Below are 22411 nucleotides of genomic sequence, written 5' to 3'. Positions count from 1 at the left end.
TTGGATTGGGCACACAAGGAGAAAGAATTGGTCTATCATAGCTCAGAGTTTATTAAGCACTTTTTCCAATAAAAATCATTACTTCAGCAGTATGTGCTAAGGGCTCACAGGCCTCAGCTGAAGCAACCCTACAGGTATATCAAGTATTTTGAAGTGATTGTTAGAAACTGTTCTTACTGAGCAGCCCAGCTCTTCGCTGCTCTGAAGAACTAAAAGGTACTGTTCAGCATTCTGAGAACTGACTCGGCCCTCTTCAGTAGAATCAGGTATTACAAAGCCCCATTTTACCCCAACATCACTCTCCTCTTCCTGAAGTCACACAGCCTGTGCTCAGGAAGGCAGGGCACAGCTCCTCCCCTTTCTCATGCATCTTCTCCCTTTGGATCCAGACCTGGAAAAACACTGCTAGAACGGGCTTTGTTGTAGTAGTGACTCCTGATGATACTGATGCTTCCTTCCAAACATGACTATGTGATGGCAGTGGCTGTTTGCTTTGTGAGAGCAGTTAGCACAATTAACAAGATTTTCAAAACAAAGTAATTTCAGATCTTTCTTACCGACTTGTTGTTTGAAAGCATGAATGTAAACCAACTAGGAACGGGTTACTGGATGCCTGTTCAAACACGTGTTTCTCTGTCTGTACCCAATCAATATCCTGAAATAAGAGTAATTGAACAATGAGAACTCCTGCTGGATAACCACTGTGGGTATTCCCAGAAAAGAAACTGTGAACATCTATGCTCCTTACATATACTGTCATTGTTATAAAGGTTCTTCAGAAAGACAAAATGCCCTAAAATCTGGAGAAAGTTATAAAACACTTCAATTACATATTCAGAAGTTTAAACATTTAGAAAGGTCTGCACAAATCATTTCAAAACATACATCTGTAGTATGTGATACACTGCTCAAACTGTTTCATTGGGAAAAAATCCAATTTTGAATAAAATAAACATGTCCATTTTGGTTTTACTGAATGAGCTTCTCTTCCTGACTCTTTCCATTTACCCCTTCATTATTGCACTTGTGTACTAGTGCACTGATATTACACTAGTGCACCACTTGTTAACAAGGTATTTGATTTGCTTCTGTCTCATTTAGAAAAAAATCTTTACTCCTCTCCAATATCAACCATTATGTGGAAAGCACTACCTGATCTAAACACACTGTTGCTTGCTATGTCATTAATTTTCTTTCTCCATGGAACACTTAGTAGGTTAAATTTTCATTACTTGCAACACCTCATGCATTCACAGAATTTAGTGAAGTTCCTAGCAATTCCCAGAACTTCATCATACAGCCTATCTTACAGAACAAACTAGACAGCCTATCTTACAGAACCAACTAGCTCCATCTTCTACGTAATTAGAAGAGAGCCACTATTGAAGAATAACTCTCATCTACCTCTGATTCTCAGAAACAACTACAGAACTCACTACACAATACTTCTCTTTAGCTTGTACCTTCTTGGAAAAACACATTTTAAAAAGGAAACAGTAAATGAAGCCCACAACACTCTTTATCTTTGGTCACTAAAAGAAACATCAAATAAGCGAGAAAGTCGAAGTATTTGAGGACTTCCCTAATCCTAACTTCTGGAATAATGACAAAAATGGCATCCAGAGAAAACTGATTGGAGCTACCAACACAAATAGCACTTGAACCCCTGTGTTTTGAGGATTTTTTTTCCAACTCCTATTATCAAGAAATATAGCATAAACAGCGTAAAATTCATGCACCAGCAGCTAAAAAGTTGCATTCTATTCAAAACATCCACTTTCTACTGTAAAAACAGCTACATAAGGAACTCCCTAGGAGGTGAGACACTACCCATGTATTTCATCAGAGTTTAGGATTCCACTCACAAGGACAACATTTCACTACTTTATTCTTCAAATATTTATGGGTACCATCCGTTATGTGCCCTGTCACACGCTGCCACTCCTGCACCAGTATGTCACACTGCAGGCCTCCAATAAAGCTGGTAGCTGACGCTGCTTGTTACCCTTCTGTCAGGTCTCTCAGCTGTTTTGTCAGGGCTGTTGTCTGACCACTTGCATTCCAGTTGCTCCATCCCCTGGTCCCACTACTTAACGCTGCAGGTTCCAGTTTAATGGCATTGTAGGTGTTTCAGACCTGCCTGCCTTACTTGCTGTGACACGTTCATCCCAGTTCAGGAAAACAGAACAATGGATATTAAATCTATTTCTTTCAAGAAGTGTGAATGTTATAGGAAAAACATGAAGGGGGGTGGCTTTCCCCCACCAAGACTGCATCTGAGAACCTATATAGAAACATTTCTGCAGGATTTGGAAAACAATCAAGAAATGCAGCCCTGATTACTGTGGCAGACAGAACATTTCATAAGCCAGTTACACCACGGTGACCTCAAATGATAGCAGCATAATATCTGAATCTCATGGACAAAAAAACCCATATATGTATTCCAAAGTACTGCATCACTTGCACTTCAGTTCTGTAACCATGACTGCAAAAAACCACAGCTTCAGCTCAGATTCTGAAACAGAGACAACTTGCAGCTACATTCATTTGCCTGGGAAAACATCCTTGTTTTCTTTCAAAATTAAGGGCCCAAATTCCACCCTATTTAACTCATCACTTCCAGATTAGCAGATCCAGGTAGGAATACTTTTCACAAGCATTCTACTAAGACTATGAATAGTTATTAATCATAATTAAAATAAAGGACATTCATCTCAGGCTTAATCTCAGTGCTTCATGCAGACACTTGATGAAAAATGAGTTCAAATGTCAGTAAAACCACCACAGAAATGTCTCAGAGTGTAGCTGCTTTCTTCTGTTAAGGCCTACTAAGTTTTTACAATATGTAACAGAACAAAATTAACACAGATTTTTACCTCATCATCATGGACCAATTCTTTTTTCACTACTTTCATAGCATAAATTTGATCATTCTTTTTTAACCGAACTAAAAGAACTTTGGCATAACTTCCACGTCCAATAACTCTGATTAAATCGAAGTCCTGTAGTCCAAGCCCCTGAGAAATCTTAATTCCATCCATTCCATCAATGACTGGTTTGATATCCTGCATAAAAAGAAACAGATGCTACAAATAGACATTTCTGTAACAAGCAACTATTAAAGCAAAGAGATCTTTACCACTGGACAGAACTATCTGGGTTTGCTTGCCACCGTCACTAGCAGAGAGGCCTGCATGGCTGATGGTAATACTTTCCATTAGAAATGTTTGGTTGGCATTGGTTTTGCTCTTACTAAATATGCTGCTTTTTATTTTTCATTGAACAAATAATTTAAATGTTCCCTACTGGAAAAGACAAGGCAATGCCTTGAGAAATTAGGTTTTATTCAAGTTGTTGAGCCACAAGCCATGTAGAAAAGCATCTTTCATATTCTGAGAGATATTATAGTACAAATAATAAAGGCTATCTAAAAAACATGGATGACAAAACAATAACCTGCTAATGAATATAGCTGTCTTGGTTTCAATTCAGGCAACAGCTGTCTGTATTAAGTTCACTACAATTTAATGAAAATTAAGATTTGTAATAGGTGCCTTGGAATACAGAGAAGCAGATGCCAGTTCCTCATGTGTGGGAATTTGCAGGAAATAATCCATTATGAAGAATGTTCATTTTAAAATTAATTCTTCAAAAGATAGATTTTATCTTGACTGCTGGAATTAGATGTGAACACGAGACTGAAGATCAAGCAGCTGAACCAGACAAATGCAGCACGTACTTTGACATTTCATGTTTTATCAATATGTACAATGCTTTCACATACTTCTGTGGCCTATTTTTATCTGACCTCATCCTACTGTACTTGTAGACAGATCAGCATTCTGCTGAACTATGGAAAGTATTTATATAAAGAATCTTGATCTAGGATTGACTGCTATTAGAAGAGCTTGCTCTGAGCTTAAAGACGCCAGTCAACAAAGCTCTCAGAATGACACTTCCTCTCTGTAGGATACCTTGAATTATTTCAGTAAAGCTCAAAAGCAAAGTGGGAAAAGTCAGAGCAGCATTAACTCAGGACAGTTGAGTAAGCAGCACCTATCTAAATTTAAACATAAACACTTTGAGCACTAATCAAAGCAGAAGCCAGCAATTCCACTTGCAATTAAAATTCTCTGGCATATTTTAAATTGATATCCTTCCATCTCTGAAATTAAGATTAAAATCTAAGGACAAGTGACTGAAGACAGTCTGCTACCCAAGAGCAAGAACTACTGAAGTATGAAATAATGACAGTGACAAGTATTGTAGTAGAGGCAGAGGAAAAAAAAGGTGCAGACTTGTAAAACATGGGATATCAAACTGGCTGCTAGTGTTCCACAGAGTGCATCCTATTTATTTCAAATATGCCAGCAGCATTTTGAAAACACATGTCCTGAAGCCCCTCAGAGTTTTCATTCTATCAGGATTTTTTCAGGGTACAACATTCTTGGTACACAGAGATTATGTCAGACTGTCTACAAAAGAGCTGAAAACCAGCACTGAAGTGAATGCATTCTACATATATTCTGTATGTCTATAAATTACTAGGTATTATTGATATCAAACATCTGAGAGCTGGACAGTAAATGTATTATCAGACTGAACAGACTTTCATAATGATAGACTGTAGATGTAGCCTGAGGGTGATAAAGGGTATGCATCCATTAGACAGAGCAGACAAGAATGTCAAAGCCACCATTTGTTGCAAGGACCAATAAAGTCAAGCCCTCTGCTAAATCACTGCTCTTCCAACACAAACTGAGGGGAGGAAAATCGAGAAAAAAAGTCTCTCACATTGTGAGTGGGATAACAAGAGCTGTGTACAGAAATGGGGAAAACACAGCAAAAATGCTTTAAAGATATCCAGACTCTTCTTAAATAAAAAAGCAGCAGAAATACTAGGAGAAGTAATTAGCAATTTTATTCAAGAGTCCTATGATTAGGAGTGTGTACATGTGAACTATAAGAACATTTTAAAAACATACCTCAGAGTCATCTTTAATGTCCTGTTTCCGGCTTGAAGGAATGTAGGGAACTGGAACAGAAATCAAACAAGTAGTGTGGTTAAGGCCTTCACTAGGAATCATCTTAAAAACTGATAAATGCAAAGATGATTTAGTAGTTTAGGGTCAGCAGTTTGCTTTAACTACAGGACAACTGATCAAGTTTTCCCACTTTACTCTGTAGTCGTGATAGCAGATCCCAAGGGCACTGCAGAAGCAATCAGGTCTGAGACAGTGTGCTTTTAACAGACTCTGACAAAGGCCAGGGGCATTTTTGAGTGGGTATAATAATTGGGCCTTAAAACAAAGCAGGTTAAATCATAAGAAATACTAACCTAGAAAGAGTACTCCAAATTGCACAAAATTAAGAAATACTTAATGTTTGAGGGTGCTCTGTGTTTAACTTCACATTCTGGAACGGTTTCAGGGCATACAAATTTAGGACGAAACTGCACCAGATGAAATGCTTCAGGAGTACATTTACTGTAACTGAGTATCCAACAAGCATCTAGTCCATGGGGCTAAATTAGATTGAATCCAAAGTAAACTTTAAAAAAACTCAAACAGAGTGGAAGCTGGGCCTCCAAATGGGGAAACAAATTCCAGCGTAACAAGACAGTACTCACTTCCATCAGTTTCTTCTGAAGGGAGATCAACTTCATCATTTTTATCATCTAACTGAGGTTCCTGGGAAGGCATGACCGAATCCTTGCAAAATACATAAATTAGGAGAAAAAACTATTAGCTTATGCAGTTCTTTTTAAGTGAGTGTGTCTTGCCATACAACTACAATACAACAGGAAACTCACATTTGTATCTTCCAGAAAGAAAATTGGATTTTGTAGCAAGTATTTCTGAATGCCCTATAAAAACAGCCTACCCAAAGTCTAAGTGCTATGTCAACCACTCTCTGCAGACACAACAGATCTTTAGCTGACTTCTATAAGTAAGATTGGTACATACTGTTGTAAAGGTCAATTTTTTTTCTAAGTTGGTTTCACATGGAGCCACAATAATGTGAACACTTCAACATGATGTTACACACTCAGTTTACAGCACAGGCATATTCCTTTCTCATTTTTAAAAGATGCTACTGATTATGCAAGAGAATTGCATAAACTGGTAAAGACCACAACATCAATAAAGTATTGCACATACACACACAGTATAGTGGACTTGGACACTGGTGTCATTCATAACTCATAAGGAGACATGTAGGAGTATTCCAGTAGGTATAGCAGCATGCATAATTACTTAGGAGACACATCTACAAAGAAGAACAAAGGACACCATGAAACAGCTCCATACAGAATGCAAACTTACCATATGCCTTTTGCAGCTCAGTGGAACAAGTATATGACAACGTTTATGGACCAACAATTTGCAGTTTATACACTTGTAGCCTTGCCTTCCGAGACCCCATATCCTTTCACTGCACTGGCCACAATACGCTCTCTAAAAGCCAGAATGCATATTATCAATTCAATTATCAATTCCTTTCTGTAGCTGAATAATTATCAAGCAGCAAAAATCCACCATACAAGAACTCATCCTAATCACCTCCTAATAGATATTCAGTAAGAAATCTTTCAGAATACTCAGGGTTTCCTGAATAACTGAAGGTTATACCTCATACTTAGAATTTAAATGCAGCTCTTCTTTAATGAGTGTAAAGAAAACAATTACATCAAGCAAATAAACATGTTACAGCCCAACATTATTTTTAGACACTAAGTATATTTCGAATTTCAGGTCCTGATGTAGGTTGCCCAAACAAAACTGACAGGTATTAATACTACACAACCACACAAAAAGCACATGAACTGACTGCTTTGGGAAACACTGGCACGAAATGTTACAAAATGCAAGTTTATGAAGAACGTTCTATATCTGCACCTATATACTTCAGCAGCACCAGCAGAAACTTTGCATACTTAAAATTCACCTATAAAGTCTGATGCAAAACCTCTACTAGTTGCACTATTTAATACATTAAAAAAAAAAAAGATATGGCCCTTTTTATACATGCAACAAAATGGCATCTGAACAAACAGGACAAATTAAGAAGCCAGACTTTCTACTGCTGACTTTAGCAGGGCATGTCTTTAAATAGTTTTTCCAGTGTATGTGTGCTGTGGTCATTTTATCCACTTCACCCAAAGTGCCAAATGGTAAATGGAGATTCTTACATGACAAGAAGTCACCTACTCCCAGTTACCCCTCTACACGGTGCACAGGTTGCCAACAGAAGACTTAATCATTATTCCCTATCTGCACATTTTCTCCAATAATTACTATAACAGGCTAAGACACTGTCTATCATTTTGCAAGCTTCACAAAGTCCCGTACTCATCTCTCATTTCAGGCTTAGACAGAACTCTGCAACTGTCCCAAAGCCACAAAACAGTGAAAGTCTGTTCCTCACAGCGAGCTGCAAGTTAGAGTGTGGTTATTCAGAGCCTCAGACTAATGAATCACACACGGTGTCCCACCCAAAAGCATCGAGCTACTACAAACCCTGACTAGTAGACTTTGAAAAAACGAAGAAACATTGGTCAAATAATGAACAAGTTAAAAAAATAGTTTCTGTATTGCCCTCCTCATATTTTGATAGTTGTAGAAAACGTTTAACTCCTCATTCATCTGTACAGCCAGCCCTCCTTGATCAGGAGAAACACAAACTGCATTGCCCAGGGGGAAAAAAGAAATAACACCACCAAAAAACCACTGTCTAATAACAGAGGAAGCCCTGGACATCTACAGCTTACACAATTCCTGCTCCACCAGGCTTCCTCCAGTATTCCTGTATAGTTTTGGCAACAGTAATATTAAAGACTAAATAAAATGTCTCAGGCCCTAGAAATGTCATACAAGACAATCACCTCATTTACTTCAGTGAGATGTAGAGAAACAAGGAAAAAAGGATGTAGGGATAGCTAACAGATTCCTTCAGTAATACCAGTATCCCTCTCATACCTCCTCAAAAGGCATACAAACCTCTACATAATGTTACAAGATTAAACTTCCAATTCTTAAGTGTTCATTTACCTGAATTACATGAAAATCTTTTAAAGCTTATTTTGACAAAGGGAAAAGTCTTAACAATTCAGTCAACGTGAATATTGTTATCTAGTTCAACACCACACACACATATATAGCCATAATACATTATTAATTCATATGTTTTTATGTTGTGCTTTACAGTTCATGTCAACTTTATTACTAACTTGTTGGATATGGTGTGTGTTCTGGCTTTACATGATGTCATTTGTATACAGACAGAACAAAGTAGTCTTGTTTAGGATTGTTGACAAATAGGCTAATGAGGTTTCAAGATCTTCACGTGTATATCTGGTATTTGTCTAATTTCAAGCAAGAGAACTATCCATAATATTAGGGATTATTCATGTGGCAGGTATGGATTCACAATATGTCAAGAAAATGTTTCAACTATGCAGCAAATAAGCACAAACCAGGTATGTTTTATACTAGAAATAAGCAGTTGGTACATCGTAGACAAGTGAATGTTATAGTTTAGATACATGACTTATTTTTCACATATCCAGTGATCAGCTACCAAGTTTTAAGGGGCTTTTCCTTCTTTCATTGCACTTTTGAAGTGGGGAGCATTAGAAAAAAGAGTCTGCTAATTTAATTTAAAAAAAGAAGCTACTGCTGAAGGAAGAAGTGAACTCACCTCACTGTGCTCAGTTTAGTATGGAATTCCCTAAAGTGGACACTGCATTTGTATACATGCTGCAATACTTTGGCATAATGGGATAAGTGAAGGAGGAGTCTCAGTCTTAAAGCCACATTCACTTCCTTCTGTGGATTAAGTCAGATTGTTGATGCTGTTGTATTTTAGCTCAACAAACCACATTTTTTTTCTTAATTAGATTATGCAATACCTCAGATTCAAAACAGTTAAAGCTAACACCAAGAGCTCTAATCTTTAAGAATGACAGAATGTACTGAAGGTAAGAGATTATGTTAACAAGCAACCAAAATCCTATAGGAGAAAAGCTGCTCTAAGTATGCATCAGGTTAAAGTCACAAACTCAGGTTTTTAGAGACTTTAAAGATAATTTCCACCAATCACATATTATGAACTCCACTGCAGAGTCACAGACTTGCAAGTTTTGCTAATTGCTATGACCTGAGTAACACTGCACAGACTGAAAAACCACAAGAATAAGCATCTTGCTTTTCCCTTCTTTTCAACACTCATACACAGAAAAAGCACAGACTAACAAAACAATTACCCCAGAACATTACCAAAACCCAACATTTTACAGAACAGTACTCACTCTGTTAAAACGTTTGGCTTGAAACAAATGCCCATTCACTCGGTACAGCTTCCTCCATCTTCTGGCTCCACGTCGGTAGATCGATTCTAAGGGAGAAATCAAAAAGGTGTAAAGAAGCAGCATGGTGGCACAGCAATACCAGACACACACTGTTAAGCAAGTTGTGACTTAAAACAATCTTGTCTAAATATCAACGCACAGCTGAAATCCCTGCTGCTTTTGGAGGGTGTTTTTTTCCAAGGCAGCCGTCACTGACAGCTTCTGCAGGATGTGCTTTCACCACTGCCTCTCCCTTTTTTCTATCCCTGTCTCTTTTTCCTCACATGATCATAATCTTGTTACAGTTTCTTGGCTGCTTGCTGTTTAAGCTCAGGTGAGAGGAGCAGATAACTGTTAAAGAAACAGCTTCCTCCTGTAAAATTAACATGCTGATGTCACCATGTCACCTTCCTATGTAAACATGTAAGGAATGCTGGGTGCCAATAATGCTTCAGATGCGCAATACTAAAGATGTTACACATTGAGAGTTAGCATTACTTGACCTCATTTTTACCTTGCCTTTACATATTACCCAAAATATTTCTTCTGTTAGGGAAACAGTTCAAGTGCAGGTCTGCAATTACTAATATATAGATATCAAAAGGATTAGAAAAAGGAGACAGATCTGGTAAGATTTTCATTGCTGAATAATTAGTTGTAATTACATGCATTAAGAGATTCAAATGTAGGAGTTGGTAGAGTTTCTCTGTTCAACTTCCTGACTGAGATTCTTATCGAGGAGAGGGACTGGGGGTTTTGTTTTTAAACTGAGTCCAACATTATGTTAGCTGTTTAAGCTGTCCTTTAATCAGTCTAACACAAGAACCTATAACTGATGTTGTATGTAGAAAACTGTGTAATGTTAACTACCCCAGATAATGCAGCAAAGAACATTTAATATAGAAACTGACAGACTTGATAAACATTGCTACATCCTGAGCAGAGCTTAAATTGTAAACTTATAATCCTCAGAAGTTAATGCAAAACCACCTTACATTTTTGTCTTCAAACTTTGTGTCTTTCCAGTTCTAAAAACTGTTTTCACTTAATATCAAATAAGCCAAAAAAAATCACAGGCTACTGACATACAACGTGTGAACAACTGGTTGTAATACTGGGTCTAATTGCAGATACTCTATTTTTGTCCTTCAAGAGAAATGCATATAAATGTACTGAAGTTTGTGACTCCAACCAAACCTGCAAACATTCATATGTTATTCTATTTGCATGTGCAAATGTTTACTTTGCAAGTGTCTGAAATAGACATTGCAGCACCAAATGAATTGTTAACAATTTGGAAAAAAATCCCCTAACTTCTCAAAGAACCTGAAAGACAGCACAAAGTGACAAAGTTGTAACAGAGGTGTATCACTTCATATGTTTGACTCAAATACAGCTTTGAAATCTGCCAGATAGGAACTTGAAAGCAAACAACCCTCTCTGCTTTTCCTAAGTGCAAAGACCATTTAAACAAGAATATACCAAAACTACTGCAAAGTTTTTGCCTAAAAATAGGCTCAAATACAAATAGCAAAAAAAAAAACTGTTCCACCATTTGTAGGGTGACTTTTCACCAAGGAAAAAAAATCCTCACAAGGTTTTTTCCTAAATTGCTAATTGATTCATTAGACAAAGCACCATATGGAGGCAACCTAATACATCTGTGATCTGAACATTAGCTTATCACTGACATGAGGAATATTAAATGAATGATAAGGTACCAAGCAGCTTGTGCTGGTGAAGTCTGTAAATAAAGAAGCAAGTCACTTGCCTAATTAATGATAAATATTAAAATCAAAGTCAGGTTTTCTATCATACCCTTGTGAGGCAACAGTAACACAAACTAAACTTAAAACAACACACTCTGGAATACAATTTACTGCTCTGACTGCACCTGAGTCAGTGTGGGGTCTAAGGCAGATGAATTCCTATTCCCTGTCTCTAAAAGGGGCCAAAGTGAGCAAAACAAAAAAGGAAAACAATCATTTTAAGACATAGCTTTTAATCACAAGTTTTATTATTACTGCTACTACTACTACACAAGAAGATTAAATTTAAATGACAATGGTTTTAGTATTATAAATAATAGAATTCATTTTTTTAATCCAAATTCAGTCAGTGGCACAAAAACTAGCTGGAGTTCAGTGAGTATTCGTGTACCCCAGGGGACAACACTGGCTCCAATCTGTTCAACATCGTCCTTAGTGACCTGGATGGGGCAGAGCACATCCTCAGCAGCTTTGCTGATGGCACAAAACTGGGATGAGTGGCTGACAGAGCACACGGTTGTGCTGCCAGACAGACCTCAACCCCTGGAGAAGTGAGCAGGAAGCAAATTCATGAAATTCAAAGGAAAGTGCAAAATCCTGCATCCAGGGAAGAATATCCCCATATACCAGTACATGCTAGGGGCCAACCAGAGGAAAGTCGCTTTGAAAAAGACGTTGTGGTCCTGATGGGCACCAAGTTGAACACGAGACAGCACACAGCAAAGGCTGCCGCGTCCTGGGCTGCATTGTGTCCTCTTCCTGCAAAGCAAGAACACTGCCAGCAAGTCAAGAGAGGTGATCCTTCCCCTCTACTCACATCTGGAATAACTCTGTCCGTTTCTGGCCTCCCCAGTTCAAGAGAGGCAGGGTGCTATTGGAGAGTCCAGAGAAGGGCCACAGAGATGATTAAAGGACTGGAGCATCTCTCTTACACAGAAAGGCTGATGAGGCTGGGACCATTTAGAGAAGAGAAGGTTCAGAGAGACGTCAATATATACAAATAACTGAAAGGAAAGTATAACTAAGACTTAAGTTGTGCTCACTGACTAGACAAGAGGCAATTGGCACAAACTGGAACATAGCAAGTTTCACCTGAACTTCTGGAAACACTTGCTCACAGAAAAGGGTCTCTGGAGCACTGAACAGGTTGCCCAGAGAGACTGTAGAGATATTCCAAAGCTATCGGGACATCATCCTGGGCAACCTGATTAGAACAACCTACAAAACAGGATTAAAATATGTATTCTCTGCATCCAGTAGTGTAATTATGAAAGAGGATGTTCTCCCTAAAAGTTTGCTTAAGAATATCAACAGATACAAAATGCAGTTTTGGTTTTCAATAGTATTATTTTTAAGCATTATCAGTTTCAAAAATCCTAACTTGAGCTATACTAGATAAAAGAAACTATCTTCAACAACAAACAGATTCTTACATAGCTTGAAATAACAAAAAAATTCATTGTCAAGGTTCCATGTGATGTGTGAACAAAGCTCTACTTTTAGTATGCATCCTACCCCTACACTTCATATGGGAAGGGTTACTTTTGAACCTGAAACATTTGGGTACATGTTTCTAGAACAGTTTAGAATAATACAAGGGATTCCAAGACTTTTGATAACCAAGAACTAAAACAAGTTTACAGTCACGACTGCAATCACCTACAAAAAGAACACCTCACAAAAGCCTGAGCATTTAATGACTGTGTTTAATGAAAAGGGCTACTTTTTCTTTTACTTCACAGTACACGAGTTAACTCATTAAGAACTTCCAAGTTAGCTGCTTGGAGGCTGAATGAGCTATCATACCTGCAATTAAAAAAGTAATCTTTCCTCTCTGATGGATATTAAAGACAAGACTAACAAAAAAACTATTTTTGAATATTAATCTTGTATGTGAACACATTTAGAGGCAAACTTGGAAAACATCTTTAGCTGCTAACTGGGATAACAAATTTTTAATAGGGCACACATATGCTTTCTAATTGCAGTGAATGTACTAAACTTGATCTACTTCCCTGACTGGAAAACTGGAGAAAAGACTATTTTTCAAATTAATACTACAAGGGAAATAAAGATACTCAAGTTGAATGCCTGAAACAAAATTAACCAGCTGTCTCTACCTAAAAAGCAGTGTGAAACAACTGCCTGTTGCTGCTGTGCAATTCCTCCCTCTGTTGTCAAGCTGTGCAACTACATCACAAACAGTAATGCACAATGAACCTTGAAAATATATTTAATCTTGGGTTTTTTCCCAAGACATCCCCTAGGGTTAGTTTCTTTCATCTCTTAAAAACTAATGCAGAAAAAACTTAAGGAACAAAAAAAATGCTAAAAAAATTAATTGTGGTTAGAAATGGATGAACATTTGTCTGTTGTTCAGTGTTCACTCCTAATTTAACTCCTCTACAGAAGCCACTTCCCAATGCAACAATGACCTCCCTCAGAACTTAGCAGAAAAGATGTGAACCTTGCCTTTGAAAATATAACTTGCTGAAGCAGAGAGAAATAGAAGGTATAATTATTTTTCCAATGCCAACATACTTCGTCAGCAAGGGAGCAGAGAAATAATTTCTAAGACAGTCCCAATCCTCCCTCAAGCCCAAACTGTTATGTTTCCATCTGAAAGTATGGAAGTGCTTGTATTTTCCAGAATATGAGGGAACTCACCAGTTTTCTGCAAAGCATGGTCTACACCAGTGAATGGCAGTGGGACAGCCACGAAAAAGAGTATTTCCTCTGCATTTGGATTTACAAAAGCAGGCTTCAGAATTGCACTTATGTGATCAAACTATAATGAAATCCTTCACTATACTAAGCACAGAGGTAATTTGCTCTTGCTGCAAATCATCTCTCAGAGATTAATACAACTTGTTTACAGGCCAATTACATCGCCTGCCAGCTGGACAGTATGAGAATGCCCAGTTTTTGTTTTGTTCTTTTCATGTTTTGCTGAGCAGACAAGTGAGCATTCTTTCAAAACTAACTCATGAATTACAAGTAGGAAATGAATATTGATACTTTAGACACTCTGAATTAGCTAAAGGTAACAAAAAAGACTGCATATAAAGGTAGAGCCATTTTGGGGAAAGTAAAATTCCAAAGAACTTTCATATTAAGTTGTTTCACATATTTGCTACTTAATGCATCCCAAACAGTTACACCAAAACAATGAAACTGACTTCTGAAGCATGTAAGACACAATATATTGTATGGGATATTAACTGGCCTTTTATGGGGTTTTTTATAAGCCAGCTGCTCTGTATCATTGCCATCCCCTTGCTGAAGTTAGAAGACAGTACCGTTAACAATATATAGGTATCAAGTGCTTTCACCTCCTGCAGGTACTGAAATGGTCAGACAACAGCCTTTTTAAAATTTCAATTTAAAACTGATTAGCAGTTAGGGAATCCTGTCCCCATCCTTCTTTTCTGCTTTCAACAGACACTAAAATTAACTACAGTCAGATCAACTTCTAGGGAAAAAAAAAAACCCACTCAAGGACAATTAAGATAGCAGTAATGACAAAGGAAGTGTACCACACATAGCATCGCAGAGATTCAACAAGGAAACACAACTGCCTCTTAGAAACCAGTAACATTTACTCAGCATTTACTGCAACATGGCTAGAGTACTGTTTGAATATCATATTCCTCACTGACTTAGAAAGCAGTGAACTGACTGCCACTTTAGGACTGCCAGGTGGAAAACCTGTCCTTTACACACACATCTTTCTCATGCACGATCTTTTGGTCACTCATATTCATATCCTTCTGTTAAAATGGCTCTATGTCATTGCAAGGTGTTAAGTCACATTTAAGAAGACAATGCCATCCAATAAATACAGGGTTAAAATCTCCTTTGAAAGAGTCCCTGCTGCACTGGTGCTGTATGCATCTTTAGATCTATCACACCTGCTAACGCCTTATGCTCCTTCTTGGTCTTTAAGTTCAAAAGCTCATTATGAATGGCAATCAGAAAATCTGGAATGCCTTGGCTTCTGATGACAGCATCATATGTTCTCCAAAAATAAAAATCACTTCCATTAAAAGATTTACTACAATGAAAACTGAATCCAATGTTTTATTAACATGAGTTAACATCTGCATTACTGTTTTTAATCAAGCTGAAAAAGAGTACTGAAACACTATTTAAAATTAAGTCTTTAATTTGCTTAACTTAGTACTGAAGCAAATCAAATTGAAGCTATGATTATTTAAGCCATCTTTAGTGAAATAACTTCAGCAGGAGATTAAGAATTTCTTCACTATTAAACTCAATTTATGCAATAGAGACCCCTGAGCAGTATTCTACTTACCTGAACTAATAAACTGGCACCTTTATCGAAGTCTATTTTTACTCACACATTGCTCATTTCTCACATTTACAAATTTTACAGCTTCAACTAAGCCCCTGCAATTTGTATTTAGCAAGCACTTCATGCAGGCAAAGACCAGGTTACAAAAGCAGAACCCGTTTGTCTTTTCCAGTCTGCATCTGAATCCACTTCTTAGGCTGGGTTGTTTGTTTTTTTTTAAAGTAAACTTCTATGTCTTAGAAAATAGTGCCTCATGTATGTCCTATCACAACTACAAGCCTGGAAACAGAAAGCCTCTGTCTTCCATACAATCTGGAATTACTGAAGAAGGCAAAGAAAGAAGTGAGGAACAACCCAATGAAGTTTCCTGCAGGAGTCTGTATTAAATTGATGTTCTTTCCTAACGTTTTCTCCAGTGCATATGAAATTAATTTCTTTGCCCTCTGGTGACAGGCATCAACACCTATTTGATTCCATCATCACTAAAAATGCAAAACTGTCCAAAAAAATCCAGCAGCTATTGTGGATTTTGGTTTAAAATGGATTTAACATTTATTTCAAATTCAAAATCTTTCCTGAGGTGGTCTTCACGGTGCCTTTGAAAGTATCATTTGCTTTATGTGTTACGACACATTTTCTGAGGCAAGTTGTTTTCCTTCACAGCATGGTTCCATTACTTCAGCTTATGATCCACTCTTAAAACAGGATTAGTAGAATAACAAATCCAGTTTAGCTAATAGTTTATAAAGGTGTATTTGATCTTTCCTAAGAAATCAGACTTTTGAGTGTGGTTTTGAATTCCTTACAGTTTAAAATCAGTCATCTGCTAATATTATCCCCAGAAAACCATGCAATACCTCAGTGTGACAGAGGACACTGTTACCTTGCAATAGGACTAACTCTCAAGGTCTATCATTTTCAGCCTGACACTTCTGACATCTCTGTACCTCACAGTACCTTATTCTGCCTCATATTAGGAAGAAAGCAAGCAGAAATTAAGTGCACAATGTCCACTCTCATGTCACAGTTTGAGTTCTATGAATTGTGCACAGCTTCTATCATTCAATAGATAAAACTCATCTTTAAGAAATTCTCCCATTTGTACTTGCACTCCTCCTAAGCTTCCTTATATGCTATATGAATGTGTTGTTCATATATGTTACAAGTATATCATAACAAGTAGAGTTGGCAGCAATATAAAGTAGCCCTGAACTTATTATTTAGTGACAGTAGCTAAATAAAAAGTATTAATAGTTTCAGGAGTTATTAATCACACACATTACATTCCATATTAAATTATTTTACACCATTTCTAATAGCCAACTGACTAAGTTTTCCAGCTTAGTTAACTCTTTCAAGGCACAGAGAATTGTTTCCCAAGAAAGTGACCTTCCATCCCAGTACCTCTCATCTTTATGGGGCAAAAACCTGTGTGGATTCTGGTTTCCTTGTAAGTATTTCCTCAGCTAATAATTCCAGAAGCAGTACTTACAGATACTGGAGAATTTGCAACAGAACTTCAGAATTACAAAGGAGGTGCTTTCTAGTCAATATTAAAAATCTCAGCTTTTCACTTCTTCCCTACCTAAGTCACCATCTTCCCCCTGTGGTTTGAGGGCAGAACTGCAGAGTCTGTTCAATACTTAACTCTTACACATAGTGATGACTGGCACTCTCACATGCCTCTTCTGAAAATCACCCTTGCAGCAGGCATGAAATTAGATGCTTTTTGGTTTTTTACTTCAGGAGACTTATTTTCCATTCAGACTTCTACTGAAAGCAAGGCTTCAGTGTCTAGCCAACTGCTATCACTACTTAGTCTTAGAAGGCTTCACTTATCAAGTGCTCTCCATTTCAAATTAGCAGCACCTGAACTCTCACAAAACTCTGGTTGCTCACACAGCAAATCAACAATCCAAGGGATCAAAGTTGAAGAGACCATTTATCTGCTCTGCAGGCCTCTGCTGCTATTTCTGTAAGCTCAGTTTAAAATATAAAAAACACAACTTGCATAGAGCAACTCATTTTAAGAATCCAAAGTATAATAATATATAATTAACCTCGACCGTATCATTTAAGAGGTTAGACACTAAATAGCCCTTTCAAGCTACTGAAACAGTCAGATCTAAAAAGTTTAAATATGCTCACAGATGTCCAACAATGTTAACAAATACCACAAAAGCTTCATCATATTTTTGCCAACTTAGTTACCCCAAATGACGTAGGCCAGAAATGCATTTATCAGCTTCGGTAAGTAAATAGATTGGAAGTACACAACATAACACAGGGGGATGGAGCTAGGCATTACATTCAACAGAAGTTTCCTAAAGCCAGGTGACATCTTTCCTGTATGATCATACTGCCTTCTGATCCAAAGCTAAGAGAGGGGGATGTGGAATAAATAATACTTTTTAAAAATAAAAAGAAATTTCAAAACATCACAGGCTGTTTGTCACACCAGCCTAAAAGCAGCTCAAGCATCCCTTACTCCATCTACTTTCAGTTCAGTTTAGCAATTGGTATACAAACACCTGCTAATACATCCAGTATCTTGAAATATGGGAAGATATTAAAGCGAGGCCTTGCTCTTTATTTTTCATTGCACATTTCATGGCTAAGAAAAATGTTGAAGTTTTATAATTAAAAACATTAAATGATTACAGAGCAAAATAGACTTTCAACTACAAATCTGTTGTCAGTAACTAACACTGGCTCAGAATCTACACATTTTTCAGATATGCCACCTACAAAAAAAGTGGTTCACAGTTAAGACAGAGGAAGAGATTTCAGGTATTCTTAAGAAACTATGACACAGCTATTTTCAATCCCTAAGCAACAATATATCTTACATTAAAAACAGTCTCATCTTCCTCTCTGCCAGGTCAATTACTAAAAACCAGGAGAGGGTTACTAGCAGCTTCAAAATTGCCTAATTATACAGTGCAATCCAATCTATGTCTTCAGAATAGTCTCTATGGTCGCAATAGTTCCTTTCTTCATTGGGGGATGAAATTGGCTCACGTGCTCTGAATAATCTAATCACTGGTGCCAATACAGTAACAAATGAAGGGAAAAACCTGCCTTACGAGCTAGAAAAATATTTATAGGCCACACTACTGTAGCAAGGAGCCTTTTAGAGCTATTTCATAGTATCAGGCAGAACATAAAGCAAGAGCAAATGTGTATGCCTAAACAAATAGCTCACAATGATAATTAGGTTAGTAAGATACCTTCACTCCTATGATGAAAGATGGCTTGGGGAAATATGAAGTCCAAACACCTAATATTAAATACTAAGTAGACAAACAAAGAGCATAGAAGACACCCACACCACAGTGTAATCATCACCAAAAAAAATGAGGCAGCAAAATCAGCCAGAAATATTAGATAATAAAAGCAGTAGTCTACTGTCATACTGACGCCCTAAGTCCTTAAACATTAAAAACATTCATTCTCTTCCGGGAAATTATTTAAAGGTCTCCCAGTCCACCTTCTTCTATTCAGTCAAGGTAAAAGCAAAACAACACTGAAATTTGTTGGCACTAGCTACACAAATCCAAGACGAATTTTAACATTAAATACACACATCTATTTGTTCAAATATAAAAATGCACAGATGCACCAGCCCAGTTTATTCTGACAATATTAGAAGTAAATCTTAAATTCAAAACAAGTACCTCACAATTAAAAAACATCCGTCTACAACAACCCACTAAACAATTCAATCAAAAGGCCTTAGACAATTATGCTTCTGAATCATTAAGCTTTACATCAGCAATCTTACAATAAACAGGCCCTGAACACATACCGTCAGGGTTTTTTGGATACATTTCTTTCGTTAGTCTCCAATATTAACAGCAGCAGCAGCATCACTCACTCTTCTGTTCTTTTCCTCCCAAAATACATTCCCCAAGAGTCCTTTCAATGCAATTTTATCAGCATTTGTGAGAGGTCTCTCAGCTACATCCCTACGCATAAGAGGCAGCAGGATTCTCTGCATTTGTAACAATCTATGGCTGCAAAGGAGGGTGGCAGGCAAAGCAACTGTATCACACCAAAATGCTGAGTTCTATTATCTACTGCACCACACGTACACACACACTGCATCAATGCCCTCAATTCATAACACATTCATAGCAATCACAACGATGATACATAAGATCTTTAGAAAAAGCATGCATTACTCACTGGGTTTTATTCTTTAGCTTCTTCAGCATGTAAATCTTTACGCTTTACAACGTAGTAGGTATGAAATGAAACATTTTCCCTTTATTCCACTGATGCCGCTGTTTGAATACCATTAGATACCGAGGACAATAGGCAGGATCAGCTCGAACATTAAGAGCAAATATTTAATGGAAGACTGGTTACCCCCGTCTCTCCCTTTCACATCTCTGCCTCATGTATCCAGGCACGGGTGGTACTGGCTCCCTTGAGAGGCTGTAGCTAGCAGCTGAGGCACAAACTAAAACATGGCATGGATGTCAAGGAGCTGATGTCACAAAAACAAGTATTTCTCTGATAAAAACAGCAATTCCATTAGGAAGTCCTACAAATCGATAGAAATTTTTCAGCTGAATGTGCTTTGTTTTACAATGCACTGCAGCACCAAGAGTGATAAATCACATCAAGATCTGTCAGTGTTAATAAGCTGAGACTACAATAACTAAGTTACAAAACTGCCAATCATGCTTTGTATCATGGTATCAGCAAGGCTCATATCACTCATGAGCACAGAAGAGAAACACACCCCTAAACACTTCAGGAACAACCTTGTTTAATTCCAAATGAAGAGATAACCTACTAGAAAAAGTAAAAATACTTTTAAATACAAAAGAGTGGTCTAAAAATCTGCCATTGTAATCAGGAAACATTGTGATAAAATATCCAGTGCTCCAGTCCAGCAAATGCTAGAAACGCCTCTAAGAGGTCACATTCAGTATCTGGGAAGAGATGCAAGATGGTTTATAAATGCTGCCACTTCACCCACCCTGCAGCATTGCCATTCCAGTCTGTGGAGATGGGTCAGCTGTCTGCTCAAGGTAAGATGTTTCCACATCAGCAGACACACATTGAAAAAAAAAAAAATCTACAAACACACAAAAATTCCACAGCAAAAGGAGCACAGAGACAAAACAAGCTCAGCTGCTGCAAGCTGTGCAAACCCTGCAGACAGCATCACATCAATATAAAAATATAGGTTCTTCAAGCATGGAAAGAACTTTTCTTAAGGCATGCAAACAACATTGTTAGTCACATAGTTTATTCCATTAATGATTAGATGCATTTCTTTCAAGCTCTGTTGGCTGGTACAATCTCAAGAACATCTCTATTTCACAAAGGTCCAGGACAGTTAGCAACTGTATTAGATTTCAGTGTAAATGTAAAACACTCAGTATGTCCTTTTGCACTCTTCTTCTGAAGCATTGCTCTGAAGGAACCAGAAAGAAAAACCTACAAATGTACACAAATCCATTGCAAAACATTTGCAATTGGGAGATTACATACTATTAGAAATAGTCACTTAACCTAATATGAGCAACTCCAAGCAATATATTGCAAATCACATTATTTAGCAATTGAATAGATTTGTTTAAAAATTCTATTTCAAACTGCCTGCAGATCTGTAACCAACTACGAGTCCACATTTAGAGACCGCTAATTTAAATAGAAGCCCATTATGTACAGAGACAAGTTAACTATGCATTTATCCCTGGAAATAACTTAAGGTAGACTCACAGCTCCTTGTGACAAAGCCACAAAAAACAAAAAGAAATAGAATAGATATTTTCTGAACAAAGGACAATACTTTAGCCCATCCAAAACAGTCTTTCAAGTAAACTTTATCACCAATATCAACATTTCCACATAGTCTAAGTGCAAGGCAGAGGCTTGCTGCATGCCTTCAGCTAAAAAGCAGTAACACTGAATACATTAGTTTATATTAAATAAGCACCAACACAGTTAAATAAGCCTGCTGTAAAACAGTTTAAAAATAGTTACAACCAGGCCACAATATCAGATTTCCATGCAGGCCCCATGGATGCAAAGAGGCAATATGCACTGAATTAATTAAATGATGACAAAGCTGGCCACAAGTCACTTACCAAGTACATCCTACTAAACAGGCTTTTTAAACAATCCAAGTGTGATTCAACACGACCTGGAAAACCATGTAGGGAGAAATACCCTACAGACAAAATAACCAGGTCATCTGAGCCATACTAATCTATGTGCTTCTGTAGTTCATTTCAGGGCTTGAGATAACTAAAACATCTAACAAATTAACATAGAAAACTTTTGTACTGTAATATCCACACTTTTTAATGAGATTATTAAATTGCATAGAACTTGAGTATGCCACATGCTTATCAATGGAGCATTTCTTAGTATTACTTCTCTAACTAAAAATATTATCCACAATTACTGATCACTACACATTTTCAGCCAGTCAGTGTAGATCCTGATTATCTAAGGAGTCTTTTTTTAGCCTGTGTTAGTTTCTTTTACCAGCTATTAATTTTATCTGCTCTTACATCTTCCAAAGATAAGTGCAAAGGTCCATCAATTCTTCAGTCATCATCTGGTAACTTTGTCCCCCAATTACTCACATTCCTCTCCTCAACATTTGCAAAGATATGAACTGATGTACTAATGACATCTCTCCATAATGAAAAGTGACTGTGTAGCTATTTAATCCTTTTATCCCTGTGCAGTTTAAGTTACTGAAGTAAACTATCAGACAAAGGTAGATAAACCTCTAGATGAAAGATCTTTCACAGTATTTTTTTCCCCAGAGATTAATAACCTTTTTACAAAATATGCCGTATATCCCACTTGTTCAGGGCAGCATGTCTTTCTCTGCACGTTCAAAAGATCCACAAAAGTAAAGGTTCACATTCAAATATACAGCTAAAATCCCCACCTCTTTTCCTTGTGACTTATCTGCTACTAGAAATCAGTATTAATCCTCAG

The 22411-nt window shown here is 37.3% G+C and overlaps 1 protein-coding gene across 5 annotated transcripts in view; it reads right to left on the bottom strand.

Annotated features, from left to right (window-relative positions):
- The window catches only part of PRKCZ (protein kinase C zeta), a 45772-nt gene that overhangs the window by 17378 nt on the left and 5983 nt on the right, over window positions 1-22411 (bottom strand). For 4 of the 5 annotated variants that reach the window (XR_009820231.1, XM_062013144.1, XM_062013145.1 and 1 more), the window contains exons 6-11: window positions 9314-9399; window positions 6330-6461; window positions 5633-5714; window positions 4989-5038; window positions 2880-3068; window positions 558-655 (exon numbers count right to left, since the gene is read on the bottom strand). Coding sequence is in view for 4 of the 5 variants with exons in the window: in XM_062013144.1 (XP_061869128.1) it covers window positions 558-655; window positions 2880-3068; window positions 4989-5038; window positions 5633-5714; window positions 6330-6461; window positions 9314-9399 (637 nt within the window). In the remaining variant the exon portion in view is untranslated. The remainder of the gene's footprint in view (window positions 1-557; window positions 656-2879; window positions 3069-4988; window positions 5039-5632; window positions 5715-6329; window positions 6462-9313; window positions 9400-22411) is intronic. The other variant, XM_062013147.1, reaches the window with a different exon arrangement.

Source organism: Colius striatus, chromosome 21 (assembly GCF_028858725.1).
Source record: "Colius striatus isolate bColStr4 chromosome 21, bColStr4.1.hap1, whole genome shotgun sequence".
Taxonomy (NCBI): domain Eukaryota; kingdom Metazoa; phylum Chordata; class Aves; order Coliiformes; family Coliidae; genus Colius; species Colius striatus.
Note: the sequence above shows the minus strand (reverse complement) of the source record. Positions and strands in the feature narration are given on the sequence as shown.